The sequence below is a fragment of the Zootoca vivipara genome, chromosome 7, assembly GCF_965207765.1.
Source record: "Zootoca vivipara chromosome 7, rZooViv2.hap1.1, whole genome shotgun sequence".
Lineage (NCBI taxonomy): Eukaryota > Metazoa > Chordata > Lepidosauria > Squamata > Lacertidae > Zootoca > Zootoca vivipara.
The window spans coordinates 93,384,576-93,401,132 of NC_142590.1; the positions used below are offsets into that span (position 1 = coordinate 93,384,576).

Sequence of the window (16,557 nt, forward strand, 5' to 3'; positions counted from 1 at the left end):
CGAGTTGGGATACACTAAGTTGCTAGTTCTCAAGCATGGGCTCCAATAGTGCATATACAGAAGCTCTCCCCCCCAAGTCAAGGGAAGCAATGCCCACCCCATCTCTGCTGAATTGTAATGTGCTTCTCTCTTCCTTAGCGGGTCATGCAAACCACTCTTTTGAATAATGCTGTTTTTGTAGGGCAGGGGGCCCTGGAGCCGAGTTTATGGAACCAAGGTGGGGGGGGGGGTTGGGCCACCAAACTCTGCCCTTTGCAACCCAGCCAGCCAACCTGTGCCGTTTGTGGAAGAGCTTTCCTTGAGACACAGCAGGGAAACTTTCCGGCTCCACCGCGCTACCTGCCCTAACCTCTTTTTTCTGATTTGCTTCCACAGCCGTCTCCAACTCAATGGCGCAGAGCAATGCCCTCCAGGGAGCCATGAGAGATTTGCCGGTCGGAGGAGGAGGAGGCGGGGACGGTGGCTTGCTGGGAGGCGTCCTTGGTGGCGGAGGCGGAGGGGGTCTCCTGGGAGGCGTCACTGGGGGCTTACTTGGTGGAGGTGGTGGTGGCGGCGGTCTTCTGGGAGGCGTCACCGGGGGCTTGCTTGGTGGCGGAGGAGGTGGCGGTCTCCTGGGTGGGGTGACCGGGGGCTTGCTTGGTGGCGGAGGAGGTGGTGGCGACCCTTCTGTGGGGATGCAAGCTGCCTATGCTGCTCCTTTGGGCCCTGGGGGCAATGGCGGTGCTGGCGGTGGTCCGGGGGCTAGTGGGTTGCTAGCTCCAGGCGGTCTGCTGGGTGGCGGAGGTCTGCTTGGCACTGCAGGGATTCTGGGTGGTGGTGGTGGGCTCCTGGGCAATGGTGGCCTGCTGGGCAATGGAGGGCTTCTTGGAGGAGGAGGCGTGCTCGGCATCCTGGGAGAAGGAGGCCTCCTCAGCACCGTCCAGGGACTCACAGGGTAAGCAGGAGAGTCGTAATCCTCGCAACAATTAATCGGCGGCTTGTACAGGGTGGCCACACAGGAGCAGGGCCTTTTCTGCAGTGGCTCCCTGTTTGTGAAATGCTCTTCCCAGGTAGAGCCACATGTTGCCAGAGTTATATATCTTTAGGTGAAACCTTTCCTCTGTAACCAGGCCTTTGTCTCTTAACTATCTGTGGCCTTTTAGAAGTGGGTAGGATGTCTATAGTGTATTGTCTTCCTTGATTTTAGAGTATCTATGGCTGGATCTACACTCATGGTTTTTAAGGCTTAGAAAGAGTTAAGGAATGGTTCCGATAACCATATAGCCACATGATGTTCTGCTCTTCAACATTATTAAAATGTGACACCAGAGGGTGCTATAGAGCAACCAGAAACCAGGGAGACAGCCAGGAGAAAGCAAAAGAGAATGTTTCCTGTTTTGACATTTTAGAACGATATTCCTAATACCGTTCTCATAACGTTTAAAAGGTGAGTGTAGATCCAGCCTATGTGGCAGGTTTGTTTGTTTGTTTGTTTGTAAGTAGCTTTGCATTGCCTTGGGCAAGGTAAAGCGACTAACAATTATTATTATTATTATTATTATTGATCATAATCTTAATACAGTATGTGAGTTGCCCGGGCTTCAAAAGGTAACTGCTAAAGTTACTGGAAAGTCACACTATATCAATGAAAAATAAAAAAATTCCTTCAGTAGCACCTTAAAGACCAACTAAGTTTATATTTTGGTATGAGCTTTCGTGTGCATGCACACTTCTTCAGATACTTCTTCTTCAGAAGAAGTGTGCATGCACACGAAAGCTCATACCAAAATATAAACTTAGTTGGTCTTTAAGGTGCTACTGAAGGAATTTTTTTATTTTGCTTCGACTCAGACCAACACGGCTACCTACCTGCAACTATATCAATTAAGGTAGTGGCAGCAAATGTGGTGTGGCCACATTTGGAATATTGGGTACAGTTCTGGTCACCTCAGCTCAAAAAGGATATGTGCCACGAACTTGGATGGCTTTAAACAAGGATTAGTGAAATTCATGGTGGTGGGAGCAATCAAAGGCTACTAGCCACCGGCGGAAGCAGCAATGCTTCTGAATACCAGTTGCTGGAAATTGCAGGAGGGGAGAGGGCTCCTGTGCTTGGATCCTGCTTGTGGGTTTCCCATAAGAAGCATCTGATTGGTCACTGTGAGAGCAGGATTTTGGACTAGGTGGGACCCCTTGGGCCTGATCCAGCAGGCAGCTCTTCTTCCTTTCTTATCTTCTAGTAAAATATTTTCTACTACAGTAGTTCCCAAACCTTTCAAATTACTGAGGGTCTTGGAGGAGCACCTAGTCTAAGCTGACTGGCTGTCAACGACTCCTAGCCATGATGCTTGCATACTGCCTCCAGCATGAGATGAGAGCATCATGGCCCTCAATGCCAGTTTCTGGGTACCACTAGCAGGAGTTGGCTGCTGCCTCCAAGCCCAACCTGTGAGCATCCCGGAGGCACCTGGGGAAACAGGAGACTTATGGATGACCTGCCTGCCTGCTTCTTCCTTGCAGGCTACGAATTGTGGAGCTGACCCTTCCCAGGATCAACCTGAGACTCTTGCCTGGAATTGGGGTCCACTTGGATTTATATACCAGGGTAGCGCTCAACGGTAAGAGGTAAGCAGAGCCACTTGACCCCTGCAACTCAGTGCACATGTTGCTGGCAGCTTCCTGGCTCTGGCTGAAGGTGTTTTTCTTAGAGGATTTTGTTTGCCCAAAGGCTCCCTAGTTTCTTAACCATATGGTGCAGGAAGGAGGAGACGCACCATACCAGCTGCTCTTGAGACTGGCCAGAGGTTTGCACTGGGCTGCTTGCCCTCCTGCGGCCTCCAGCTCTTGAGTGATGCTGGTCTTCATTCTGGACTCACTTTCAGGAGCTGTTGTTGTTGTTTAGTCGTTTAGTCATGTCCGACACTTCGTGACCCCATGGACCATAGCACGCCAGGCACGCCTGTCTTCCACTGCCTCCCGCAGTTTGGTCAAACTCATGTTCGTAGCTTCGAGAACACTGTCCAACCATCACATCCTCTGTCATCCCCTTCTCCCAGTGCCCTCCATCTTTCCCAACATCAGGGTCTTTTCCAAGGATTCTTCTCTTCTCATGAGGTAGTCAAAGTATTGGAGCCTCAGCTTCATGATCTGTCCTTCCAGTGGGCACTAAGGGATGATTTTCTTCAGAATGGATAGGTTTGATCTTCTTGCAGTCCATGAGACTCTCAAGAGTCTCCTCCAGCACTATAATTCAAAAGCATCCATTCTTTGGCGATCAGCCTTCTTTATGGTCCAGCTCTCACTTCCATACATCACTACTGGGAAAACCATAGCTTTAACTATATGGACCTGTGTTGGCAAGGTGATGTCTCTGCTTTTTAAGATGCTGTCTAGGTTTGTCATTGCTTTTCTCCCAAGAAGCAGGCGTCTTTTAATTTCGTGACTGCTGTCACCATCTGCAGTGATCAAGGAGCCCAAGAAAGTAAAATCTCTCACTGCCTCCATTTCTTCGCCTTCTATTTGCCAGGAGGTGATGGGACCAGTGGCCATGATCTTGGTTTTTTTGATGTTGAGCTTTCAGGAGCTAGGAGGAAGAATTACTCTGAATAGAGCAGTTTTGGGGGAGCAACTGTGGGAGTGGGTACTTCCAGGAAGACCTGGCTGTGGGCTTCCCGAATGCATCTGTTGTTGGCCAGTGAGGGAGACAGGATTCTGCTCTAGATATACTTATGGCCTGATCCAGGAGTTGGGCTCTCCTTATGTTCTTCTGTTAGCTGCAATGCAGAAAAGGGTCGATTTACACTCCACACAGTGAACTTTAGGTATTTACTAGTAGACTTGTACCTAGTGCTGCTTGGAAATTATAAGAATAAACAAAGAAACCTCAGTGGTTAAAATCAGTGCAATTTTGAAAAGGTTTGATCTGCCATCTTGATTCAAGCTGGCACTCCTTTGTATCCAAGCACAGAAGTAAACCTGCCCCTTGATCTCAGGAACCACCATGATAAATTCGGTTATGATATCTTACAAAGTGTCCGAATGCACAACAAACAGCTTTCTGCAGTATATAGTAGAAAACCCCGGAGCAATTCACAAATCAAATTGTCAAACACATAACAGAATGTAGCATAAAAATCATCTTCAACCTTGCAATAGCAAGTTGGAACAATTCCACATAGGCTGTTCTGCAAACCCAGTTTTCCTCAGCCTAATTGGCAATAACCTCGAAGGCTGAGTGAAAAAGATGTCCTCAATAGCCACAATATGTCCACAATATTTGTGGTGACTGATGGATCTCCAGAAGCAGAGAGAGTTTCACTACGAGGGGAATGCAACAGAAAAGGCCTCTGACCGGCTTGCTGCTCCTTGGCCTTCACCTAGCGGTGGCATCCGAAGCAGATCCCCCTCCAATGAAAATGCTTCATGCTTCGACTGGCTCATTCACCTTACAGATGTGGGAACAACTTAAAACCTGTTGTTGTTTAGTCGTTTAGTCGTGTCCGACTCTTCGTGACCCCATGGACCAGAGCACGCCAGGCACTCCTGTCTTGCACTGCCTCCCGCAGTTTGGTCAAACTCATGTTCGTAGCTTCGAGAACACTGTCCAACCATCTCGTCCTCTGTTGTCCCCTTCTCCTTGTGCCCTCCATCTTTCCCAACATCAAGGTCTTTTCCAAGGATTCTTCTCTTCTCATGAGGTGGCCAAAGTATTGGAGCCTCAGCTTCACGATCTGTCCTTCCAGTGAGCACTCAGGGCTGATTTCCTTCAGGATGGATAGGTTTGATCTTCTTGCAGTCCATGGGACTCTCAAGAGTCTCCTCCAGCACCATAATTCTTAAACTTAAAACCAAGTGCCCTCCAGATGTTTTGGACCACAGCTGCTTCAGTCAGCGTGGCTGTATGATGATGGGGGACTTTTGGAGGACCCCAGGATGGGGAAGGCTATTACGAGCATCATACAAAGAAGCTTCACCAGACTCTCTCTTTTCATTCCAATGCAGTCTCCTTGGATTACTTGACATTGCAGTGGAGGTGAACCTAACGGCCATTGTCCGTCTGACCATGGATGGGACGGGCTACCCCAAGCTGGTGATCGACCACTGTGACACCCTTCTTGGAGGCATTAAAATCAGGCTCCTTAGAGGGTGAGCTGCATCCATCTGGCCAACCTGACATCTTATGGGGTTGGGGATGGAGCGACTCCCCTTATTTATTCCAGGGATGAGGTTGGTGGGCCAGATCCTGATGTCCCCTGATGTCCCCTGGGCGGGTCACTTTGACACAGCGGCAGATGAAGCACAGCACCCTCCCTTTGCAGCCTGGCTTTAAACTCAAGCTGGTTTGCAAAGGAGAAAGTTCCCTTTGCCCATGCTTAGGGGTGTTCGAGAATTTTGGTAACACTCTTGCAGCTATCCTGCCAAGTTGCTGTCAGAGTAATAAGGGACAGGGCTGGAAATAGCAGACCGGAAGTAGCGCTGCCGCCATTTTGGAACTGGGCGGAGCATGCTCAGAAGTGACTATTGATGCTGCTTTGCCCAGTTCCAAAATGGCCGCCGCGCCAGAAGTCGCACTGCAGCCATTTTGGAACTGGGCAGAGCAGCATCCAAAGTCGCTTCTGAGCATGCTCCGCCCAGTTCCAAAATGGCCGCCGCGCCAGAATAAACCGGGGGAAACAAAAAAATCTGTTTTTTCAGCTAGGAACAGCTGGAAAAACGGGGATTTCCCAGGGAAAACAGGGGACTTGGCAGCTATGTCTTGCAGTTTTCATGTCCATCTGTGTTCCGGACTGAAAATCAGTCAAGCAAATTCATTGGTTTTCATTCACATCTTGCTTGTTTTTTAAGACTGCAGACAATACTTAATTAGTTACAGGTAGGTAGCCGTGTTGGTCTGATGCAGTCAAAACAAAATTTAAAAATCCGTCTAGTAGCACCTTAGAGACCAACCTATGACAAACTTAGTTGGTCTCTAAGGTGCTACTAGAAGGATTTTTTTATTTTGTTTTGAATACTTAATTAATTACCTTTTTTAACACTTTGTGTGGTTTTTGGGGGGATAATTGTTTCCCTCTTTCTCCCCCCCCCCCATTCCAGCCTACTCCCTATTGTGGATAATTTATTGGCACGTGTGCTTAACAAGCTCCTTCCAGAACTGGTAAGTGATCAGCCAGGGCAGATATCATCCAATGTGCAATGGGATCTGGCTCAGGAAATGCATTAGGATAGAAATATACTTGTAGAAATTCAATGTAGTTCCTGGCTGGAGACCAAACGCTGCCCTTGTGAGGTAAGTCTTTGATGTCTGGAGAAATGAGATGAATAAAGAGAATTGTAAGGTGCACGTATTAAATTTTGGAAAATGCATAAATAAAAATAATAAAAAAGAGATAGCCTTTGACGAAACTTAAAAGGAGGAAGAAAAAAAATAACTGCGAGCACAATTGCTTTGCATATGTATTACAATTTGATTCCTGACATTTTGCCACAAATGTCTCATGCGAACATTGAATTTTTCAGCTGTGTCCAGTCCTAGACATCACCCTGGGCCTAGTCAATGATCAGCTGGGACTTGTGAACTGTAAGTGTCTCTTCTTGTTCCTTCAGTCTTGTTCCTTCAGAATCCCAAATTCTTTCTCATTCCCTTTCTCTTTCCTCCCAGCTCTGGTCCCTCTGGGGATATTGGGAAGTGTCCAGTACACTGTCTCCAGCCTTCCACTCGTGACGGGACATTTCCTGGAAATTGATTTGAATGTAAGTCCAAGTTTGCGGAGATGGATCTTGATGGTGCTGTGGGCCCCTGTGTGGAACGGCTCTGGCTCTTTTCTGGCTCCGCAAAGTCAACTGCTTGGCTTGACTGTGGGTCTTGGCCAACGTCTGCCATGGGAATGGGCTGTCTCTCTTTCTCTGTCTCTCCTTGCTCTGCTCCTATTGAACTCACTGGAGAGGATGATAATGGGAGAGGGATGAGTCCTTTGTTCTATTCATTTCCTCTATCACTGTTTGCAAAGTATCAGGCAATGGATGGGAAAACCAGGGAACGTGGATGCGTTGGGTGTCAAGAGCCAAAGACGAAGGCAGAGAGCCTCAAACTTTCAGTCTTGCTAAATGAAAGCCACGGCCCTGTCTCAGCTCTCATGAATCCCACTTTCGGAGTTTCTCCCCTGCTTTTCCCTTGCTCCTGGAGAAGCACAGAACATGGGTGGTGGTATAAGGGCATGCTGGGGGCACCAGGTCCTTCTTCCTCAGAGCCAGATAAACTTTTGCAGTTGTTGTTTCAAGGGTCAGAAAAGATTTGCAGATGATGCCAGTCTATACTGGATTATGAAAACCCAGACTGTGAAGAGCTCCAAAAGGTTCTCTTCAAACAGGGCGAAAAAAGCAGAGGGATGAAAATGGGGTCTTATTTGGGGAAGGGGGATCACAGCTCCTTGCTGATGTGTGGGAGGGATTCATGGACCAAGGGCCAGTTTGTCCAGGGGTCCAACCGCACCTCCACTTAATTCATTTTATGCCCTACTTCCTCCCTCATTATTTTTTGCAAGAACAAAAGACATTCCTACTGCCAGGATGGCGTTTCAATTTCCCATCTTTTCGCTAACTGGTAGTAAAGTGAAAAGGTTTTTAAAATCTGCTGGTTAGGTCACACTGGTGGACACTTCCTCCACTATCACTGTTGGGTTGAGTTCCACCTCCTTTTCTCCCTCCACCTCCTGTGTAGGACTCTAGTCCTCATTGTTGCTTCTGGGAGCGACCCTCTTCATTTCTGCTCGGTAGGCGGTTGTGGTGGTGGCTGCCTAGAGCCACAAAGAGTTGTGTTTTGTTCACCTTCCCCAAAGACACGCTATCAGCTCTTTCAGAAAAATCAGATGTGTGCGATATCGATGGCATGCGCAAGTTTTGCAGCTGGGCGAATAAACAAGGAGGCGGGGAGTGTTGGGGAGGCCATTCCTTCTTTTGCTTCCAGGTGTGTGTGTGTGTGTGTGTGTGTGTGTGTGAGAGAGAGAGAGAGAGAGAGAGAGAGAGAGAGAGAGAGAGAGAGAGAGAGAGAGAGAGAGAGGAGCTTTGTGTCTCTCCTTCCTTCCTTCCTTCCTTCCTTCCTTCCTTCCTTCCTTCCTTCCTTCCTTCCTTCCTTCCTTCCTTCCTTCCTTCCTTCCTTCCCTCCCTTCCTCTGAGGGGAGGGGGAAGCTTTCTTTCTCTCCCCTGGGGATGGAGAGAGGGAAATCTAAGCACAAAGATGGAAGGGAGGGAAGGAAGTCAGTGGGTTCACACTGTGCAAAATTCCTCAAGGTTTGGGAACCCGGTGCCTGTCTATTTCCGGGTGGAAATCTTCTCTATTCCTGTTTTGCAGCATGCTTTTTGGGGGGGAGAAGGGATAACAAACGGTGCATGTGCTTTGGTGTGTGTGTGTGTGTGTGTGTGTGTGTGTGTGTGTGTGTGTGTGTGTGTATACAGGCACCTATAAAGAAAGGAGGGGTAGATCAACAAGCAGACAGGGGGGTGGAGGGAATTAAAACCAAGATCAAGTCATTGAAGCCCTAACTCCAGGTTTCAAAACTTTTGTTATGTGTGCACAAAGCGGTCAGGTATGGACCTGTGGAGGTCAGCAGAGGACAAAACGAAAGCAGAAAACGTGGATGTTCAGGTGCGGTGAGGATGAGCCCTAGGAAAGGGGTGTAATAAGCAGTTATTTGCCTTGATTGGGTGAGCCTGAAGTATTAGCGCTTCAAGTCACAGATCTCCTTCCAGGCTAGAAATGGACAAATTTGTGACACCTCAGCCGGTTGCATTGCCCGAGGGCAGAGAATGCCCCAGTCTGGGATGCAGAGGGGGGCATCTCTTTATTCCATGCCACTGCATGGCATCTGTTGCACTTTTGTAAAGGATAACAGGATAATATCCCTCTTAAGTAAGAACATAAGAATAGCCTGCTGGATCAGGCCAATGGCCCATCTAGTCCAGCATCCTGTTCTCACAGCAGCCAGCCAGATGCGGGAACCAGATGCAGGAATTATGGGAAACTCACGAGAAGGACCCAAGGGCAAGAGCAAATTTCTCCTCTCCTGTGGTCTCCAGAAAATGGTGTTCAGACACATCGCTGCCTTCAACTGTGGAGGGCAGAGCAGAGCCATTGTGGTTAGTAGCCAATGACAGTGCAAGACTTCACTGGCACCCCTAGAAATTTAGCAGCTCTGGGCAAAAAGCCTGGGCTGACTGTGGAGATGGGCCAGGCTGGGAAATTTCACACCCAGGCCTTCAGCTGCCAGGATTATTAGACTAGTGTTTCCTGCCATCTTCCTTAGATGACCTTGAAAACCTCCTCAAAGCTAGGATTCCATCCCATCGCGCAAGCAGCAAAATGGGACCGCCTGCCTCACATCCTTGTTCCTTCCCTCTCTAGACTGCAGTTGGGCAGGTGGCCGGACCCCTCCTCAACTACCCGCTGGGCAAGCCGGAAGCTCCCCCCCTGCCGCCACGGGTGCCCATGCCCGCCATGCCCCCCATGGCCGACACAACCAACTCCCAGCTAGGACTCTCGGTGAACTTCCTCAGCTCCGTGGTGGCTGTCCTGCAGAAGCAAGAGGCCCTGAACATCGACATCTCGGACGGGATGGTGAGTTGGGAAGCAGATGCTGGGGGGGGGATCTCTTGGCACCTCCCAGCCAGGGCGGGAAGCAGAAGGCACGGGGGGGGGGGATTCAGAAAACTAGACCCTTGTTTTCCAAATTCGCCTGCCTCACCCCAAGTGCCAAATCTTTGCTTTTGGTTATGTAGTTGAAAGGCAGGGCACTCTGCAGTGCAGAAATCAACTTCGCTTCTCATTTTAATGTGAAGCTACTTAATAATAATAATAATAATAATAATAATAATAATAATAATAATATATCATTTATACCCCGCCCATCTGGCCGGGTCTCCCCAGCCACTCTGGGCAGCCTCCAACAAAAGAATAAAACACAATAATCTATAAAACATTAAAAGCCTCCCTGAACAGGGCTGCCTTCAGATGTCTTCTAAAAATCTGGTAGTTGTTTTCCTCTTTGACATCTGTTGGGAGGGCGTTCCACAGGGCAGGCGCCACCACCGAGAAGGCCCTCTGCCTAGTTCCCTGCAACTTGGCTTCTCGCAACGAGGGAACCGCCAGAAGGCCCTCGGTGCTGGTCCTCAGTGTCCGGGCAGAATGATGGAGGTGGAGACGCTCCTTCAGGTATACTGGACCGAGGCCATTTAGGGCTCCCCAAAACAGTACTTAGTACTCCCCAAAACAGTATGTGAACTGGAGCACACCACTCCTTTGAAATTCACCTTTGCTCTAATTTTGGGAAGCACTTCTCCACCCAAAAAGTGCAGCAAGAGCCAGTCTGGTGTAGTGGCTAGAGTGTCAGACCAGTACCTGGGAGACCAGAGTTCGAATCCCCGCTTGGCCATGAAGCTCACTGGGTGTAACCTTGGGCCAGTCGCTGTCTCTCAGCCTAACGTCCCTCTCTGGGTAGTTGTGGGGATTACAGGAGGTGGAGGAGAACTATGTATTCTGTCTTCAGCTCCTCAGAGAAAAAGGTGGGGTGCAGGTATAATAATAATAATAATAATAATAATAATAATAATAATAATAATAAAGATGCAGTCTATTGGGGGGGCTATGCATGAAAAGGTATAGGCTTGTGAACATAGCACACTCAAATCCGTTTTATTAAATAAAATTGCTTGCAAAAAATGTGTATCTGAAACAAAACTGCCTGCAGAGCTATGTACATATATTAATGGAAATAAACGCTGGAGAATTTTTGTGCGACCGTTCTTTTAAATGCAAACTCCTGCAGAACTGTGGGGAACTAAACTCGAGTTGGGAAAAATGGAAACAAAAATATATATGACAGATTGGTCCATCCCTTGCACTCTTTGTGAGTTCAAAAGCCCTCTCCTCTTTGCAGGATGTTGGGGTTCCTCCCGGGCAAATAACTACAGGGTAGCCTGAGGGTAAATCCTGGCAAGCCTGTGTTCAGATTGAGCCCCATGTGGCTGAGGAATAACTAAACATAAGAAGAGCTGGCTTCTGGATCAGGCCTACAGCCCATCTAGTCCAGCATCCTGTTCTCGCCAAGCAGATGCCTCTATAGGAAGCCTACCAGCAGGACTCGAACCCAAGATCCCTCTCCCCTCCTGTGGGTTTCCAGCAACTGGGATTCAGAAGCATCACTGCCTCCGACTATGGAGGCAGAGCACAGCCAACCTGGCTAGTAGCCATTGATTGCTCTCTCCTCCTCCATGAATTTGTCCAGTCCTCTTTTCAAGCCGTCCACCTTAGTCACCATCACTGCCTCCTGCAGCAGGGAGTTCCGTAGTTTAATGGTGAGCTGCATGAAGAAGTAAAATAACTAGCAAAGAGCCGGGGAGTCTGCTGCGTTATCTCATTTTCTTTTCCCCCTTCCTTCTCCCCAGTTCCCTGAGCTTCCTCCTCTGACGACATCGACTCTCGGGGCCTTGATTCCTTCGGTGAGTCCACTCAGGTGATGCTGTGCTACCTGGATCTGAGCTCTGCCTGGGGCATCCTGGTGTGCTTCAGCTTAGTTTTTGCCTTACACAGGTGAACTTTTGAATCCAAGCAGCCTCAGGTGGGGAAAGCTGTGAAAAGGGAGCTGCAATAATTCCATGGGCACACAGTTAAAAACAACAGCAAGATTCTTCGTTGCCTGGTTCCTGCATAAAACAGAACTAATAACTGCAAGAACAGAAAGGGCAACTGAAACAAAGGACTGTTTGCCACTCAGGTGTCCTTGCAAAAAAATACCTGTACAGGTATCATAAATTCAAAGAAAATCACAAAGCAAACACACCCATTAGACGATTAGCCCTACATGAATTCTTTCACTTCAGTCTCAAGAGATTTATTTTAAGGGATATCTACAGCAGGCTTCCCCAACCCGGTGCCCTCCAGACATAGGTGGGCTATAAACGCAACAACAAGTAATAAAGCGAACATGGTTTGCAGGTGTTCCAGATGTTCCCAGAGCCACGCTCCCTCCTTCTGAAGGTGTCGGTCCCTGATGTTCCAACAGTTAAGCTGCAGAAAGACAAGGGCCTGATCCACCTCATGGCCAGCGCTGAAATACTGGCGTCGAAGCCAAATGACGCTCATCAATCTCTCTGCACCCTGGACATTGTGAGTATCGAAAAATGACGATGGGGGTGGAGACGCTCCTTCAGGTATACTTGCTTGTCGTACATGCTTGTCCCCACGTGGTCCTTACATCAGCTCCACACCTAGGACCACAACGAACTTCTAAAATATAGTCCAAATTTATATTGGGATATACATTCTGTGTTTCAGGCTCCAGCCGAGGAACTTAGCAGTGTTAGAAACACTAAAATTATGGCCATTTGGCAAGTATTTATGTGACGCTGGCAGTGTGATATGGACAGATTGAAAATGCGATGGAGCCACCACCAGTTTGGCCCTGCAATGGGAAGGTCAAGTCAGGGAGTGGCTCTCAAGTCATTGAGTCATGGTTAGGGGACCCAGACTTTTCTAGGTCTTACGGGGTGGGGTGGGGGGCATGGAATCAAGAATGGCTTGGTTAAAAAACAAACCATTTCCCAATTTTTCACCACAGGACACGACTTTGCTGGCCTCGTTTTCTGTTGAGGACAACAAACTGAAAATCAGCGTTGCTCTTGAGAAGTAAGTGCAGCATTTCTTAACTTATGGGCACTTTTATTTTTAGTCTTATAATGGGATTGTTTTGTTACACATTTTAATTATGGGTGTTTGTATTTCATCATTTGTGCAATTGGTTTCTAAACATGTAAACTGCTTAGAAGCCTGTTTTGTTTTTAAATGGTTTTTATTAATGAAAGTAATGCTTGAAGATCTCTCTCCTCCTTCCTTCCTTCCCTGAATTGTGCTTCCTCCATAGCAGAGGGGAGGTGGGAAAGGCCTTTAGTGTCTGATCTCTATTCAAGTCCACAAGTCAAGGTCTCTATTCAAGACCCACATTTAATAATAATTTGGGAATATCCCCAGTGACATGACCCCTCCCTGGAGGGGTCTGAATCCCCAATGACTGCTCTTACTTTTTCTTCTTCTTCTGCAGGTCCCATCTCTCTGTGGCTTCCTCATCCATTGGGAAATTTGATGTAAGAATATATTATATCTATTTATTTATTCAGAACATATGTACCCCGCTCTTCAGCCAAAAAAGGCTCCCAGAGTGGCTTACGTTCAATCAAAACAAGATGGTCCCTACTCAGAGGCTTGAAATCTTTTTTTAAAAAAAAGGAGAAATGAACACGACACACAAGGGGCAAGGGGCAAGGAGGGAAGAGGAAAAATAAAAGCTAAGGCACCAATTTCTAAGCTGTGGCTCCTGATGCAGTGTGCAAATATGCAACATAAATAAATAAAGCAGTATCATAAAAATGGAAACACTACATAAAAACAGTACAACCAGTATATATATTATTTTATTGATACTATTGCTACAGGTTTGTCATGGTCTTTGACGAGGACAATAAACTGAACTGAAATCCCTTCAACTGAACTGAAATCCCTTCTTTTGTTGACGCAGGTCTCTCTCATGGAGGGGCTGGTCAGCAAGATTTTTGATGTTGCATTCCTTCCCGCTATGAATGGTAAGGACATTCTACAAAAACCGCGATCTGACATTCCAACAACCTTCTTTCGCACTGCATGAAAATTCAGAGCGGAACTAATTGCGTTGCCAACCCATGTGCAGTTCAGACTGTCGTATTGACAACATCTTTTGCTCAGAGAGCTGATATGAGATGGGAGTGGAGCGCAGGGGTGTCACAGGTAGCCTTGATTTTGGATCCCTGGATAAAAATTGCTTTGCTGTAGGGACGGAGAAGAGCCACAGCTCAGTGAAATGAAATAAATAGAGAGGTGATTTGTGTTGTGTGTTTTTTTTAAAAAAAGTTAGAAAAATGTAGGTTGTTTCATAGAAGAAGGTCAGATGTAAAAGGGTCCAGCTTAGCAACAGGTGTACTGTAATAGTAATCTGGATGATATTTTGATAGAAAACAGCAACGATCATCCGTAAATGTGCAAAGGTCTTCCACTCCCGATCCTGGTCCAAGAAATGTTGGCAGTCTTATTCTTTTTTATAAATAGGGGCAGGTGTGAATCAGAAAGAATGCAAAATAGAGAAATTTGTTCTTGGAAGGCCCAGCTCATATTTGCTACAGCCCAGTGCATTTTGGAGACTCTGGTTTCCTCTTCAGGAGAAATCTGAAACTCCCCATTTCTGTAGAAGCCGCTTGCACAAATCTTGCTGCTCATCTGGCACCAGTGACAGGCAGCTCCATTCCGACAACCTGCTTTAGGGATCCCATAGAATTTGAAAGCTTTAGATCACTCCTGGAAAAGAAGGCTACCCCATCCTGAAAGGCGTTGACCTATTGGTCTTCCCACCTGGGATGAACAAAGACATTGGATTCTTATCTCATTATGCATGATCAAGCTTTCTTTAGCGCCTCAGCCCTTGCTTTCCCCCCGCAGGACCAATTGCAGTCATCAGCAGTCGTTAACAGCCATCCACAGGTTTACCACTCCCACCAGCCCACCACCCATTCCCACCCCCACCCCACCCTCTGTATATACATAAGGGTCTGGTTGCTTCTGTTTCAGTGCATCTGAAGAAGTGTGCATGCACACGAAAGCTCATACCAAAATAAAAAATTAGTTGGTCTTTAAGGTGCTACTGAAGGAATTTTTTTATTTCCCAAATCTTGTTACACTTCCCTTTGGGATCCCTAGTTTCCTCTCTCCCGGAATGAATAATCCAATCTGCCTCTTTCTGCAGGTGATATTTTGTGGCAGATATCAGAACAAAACAATATTTATCAAAAAAATATCTGTACTGCCAATGTTGTGGGGAAATACCATGGATGCAAACAGCAGAAAATCAGCAGTGAAATTGCATTTGTGAAGCAAGTACAAAATAAATAAGATGAGACAACCTCATCGCATACAGTTTCCCCTTCATACTAGAAAACTAATATTTTTCTCCTTTCTGACTGCAGGTGTGTTAGGTAACGGAGTTCCTCTCCCCAAGCTGCTGAATATAGACTTTGACAACGCCGACATTGATGTCATTGAAGTAAGTGCACCAACTCTGATCATTCCTGGCGGTATTCTGTCACACGGCTTAATTGTCACGACAGGCTTAAGCTCTTTCCCAAAGAAGCATTTGCTGCCCAAAGGCTTTTTAATTTACTTACTAGCAGAAAGTGCCTGGAATTCTTTGAGAATTCTGTTGTTGTTGTTTAGTCGTTTAGTCGTGTCCGACTCTTCGTGACCCCATGGACCATAGCACGCCAGGCACTCCTGTCTTGCACTGCCTCCCGCAGTTTGGTCAAACTCATGTTCGTAGCTTCGAGAACACTGTCCAACCATCTTGTCCTCTGTCGTCCCCTTCTCCTAGTGCCCTCAATCTTTCCCAACATCAGGGTCTTTTCCAAAGATTCCTCTCTTCTCATGAGGTGGCCAAAGTATTGGAGCCTCAGCTTCACGATCTGTCCTTCCAGGGAGCACTCAGGGCTGATTTGAGAATTCTAAGAAACCAAAAAGTACAATATGGAACAATATGGAAATCAGTGGTTCAAATCAGTGTGGTTCTGAAAGATTCAGTCCACCATCTTGCTTCAAAATGACACCCAATTGTATTAAGACATAGAGAAAATCCTGTTCCTTGATCTCAGGAACCGTCATGCAAATTTCAATTACGGTTTCTTACATTTGGTTAAATTAGGGGTTTTGAAAGTTTCAACCCGCCATCTTGATTCAAAATGGCATCCAATTATATCCAAACGCAGACAAAAATTTGTTCCTTGATGTCAGGAACCGTCATGCAGAATTTGGTCACAATATCTTGTAATACTGCGATATCCTGGATTAGGTCAGCCTGGGCCAGAGTCCGGGCTCTTTCTGTGTTCTTATAATTCCACTAACAAGGACATTGGACCAGAGCTGAGGGGGTCCCAGAAATGAGAACTGAAACTTTTGGTTTTGCCCTTTTCACAGGATCTGCTTGTGTTGTCTGCGTGAGTCGAAGAGAAGACAAGAAGGTTCTCAGTGGAGCACAAGGGCGGTCGGAGAAGAGGCCAGCTAGTTCCAGACCAATTTCCCACACAGCATCGTCTTTCAAACTGTACAAGACATTTGAATCCGGCCCGGCTCCTTCCAGGAAAACACAGACTGGGTTTCAAGTGCAGGAGGATTCCAACAAGATCCTGCCGTGGCATTTCCTTTGTTCCCTTCAGCTTTGCCATTTCCGAGAGGGTGCACACATAAACACACACATGCACACACACTGCATTTCACTGCATTGTTTTAATAAAACGTTTCTGCTTTCCACTGCATTTGGAGTGACCTTGAGTCTCTTTAGAGTCATGGCAAAAATTCAAGAACCAAGCAAACATCTGACAGCAATGAAATGAGGACAAATGGATTGCCACTGGGAGGGCCAGTTGACTTGATAGCAAAGAGAAGGATCCGTGCCAATGATGCAGCTCTTTTGTTTTTCTAAAACTTGCTTCTTTTAGTGATAGAATCATAGAGTTGGA

The 16,557-nt window shown here is 47.0% G+C and overlaps 1 protein-coding gene across 1 annotated transcript; it reads left to right on the plus strand.

The window, feature by feature from the left end:
• The first annotated feature begins 375 nt into the window (after nt 1-375).
• LOC118088394 (BPI fold-containing family B member 4) lies at nt 376-16,350 on the plus strand. Its single transcript, XM_060277502.2, has 14 exons — nt 376-934; nt 2,500-2,604; nt 4,981-5,124; nt 6,073-6,133; nt 6,496-6,556; nt 6,638-6,729; nt 9,377-9,589; nt 11,416-11,469; nt 11,966-12,136; nt 12,588-12,655; nt 13,068-13,110; nt 13,542-13,605; nt 15,016-15,092; nt 16,016-16,350. Exons 1-14 carry the CDS (start codon nt 390-392, stop codon nt 16,037-16,039), a joined length of 1,722 nt encoding a protein of 573 aa, XP_060133485.2. The 5' UTR covers nt 376-389; the 3' UTR covers nt 16,040-16,350.
• The last annotated feature ends 207 nt before the right edge of the window (nt 16,351-16,557 follow it).

Excerpts from the sequence above, each read along its gene's own strand:
- LOC118088394 (XM_060277502.2), top strand. The coding sequence starts at position 390 with ATGGCGCAGAGCAATGCCCTCCAGGGAGCCATGAGAGATTTGCCGGTC. Across the intron at positions 935-2,499 it reads ACCGTCCAGGGACTCACAGG|GCTACGAATTGTGGAGCTGA; the intron begins GTAAGCAGGAGA and ends TCTTCCTTGCAG. Across the intron at positions 6,730-9,376 it reads TCCTGGAAATTGATTTGAAT|ACTGCAGTTGGGCAGGTGGC; the intron begins GTAAGTCCAAGT and ends TTCCCTCTCTAG.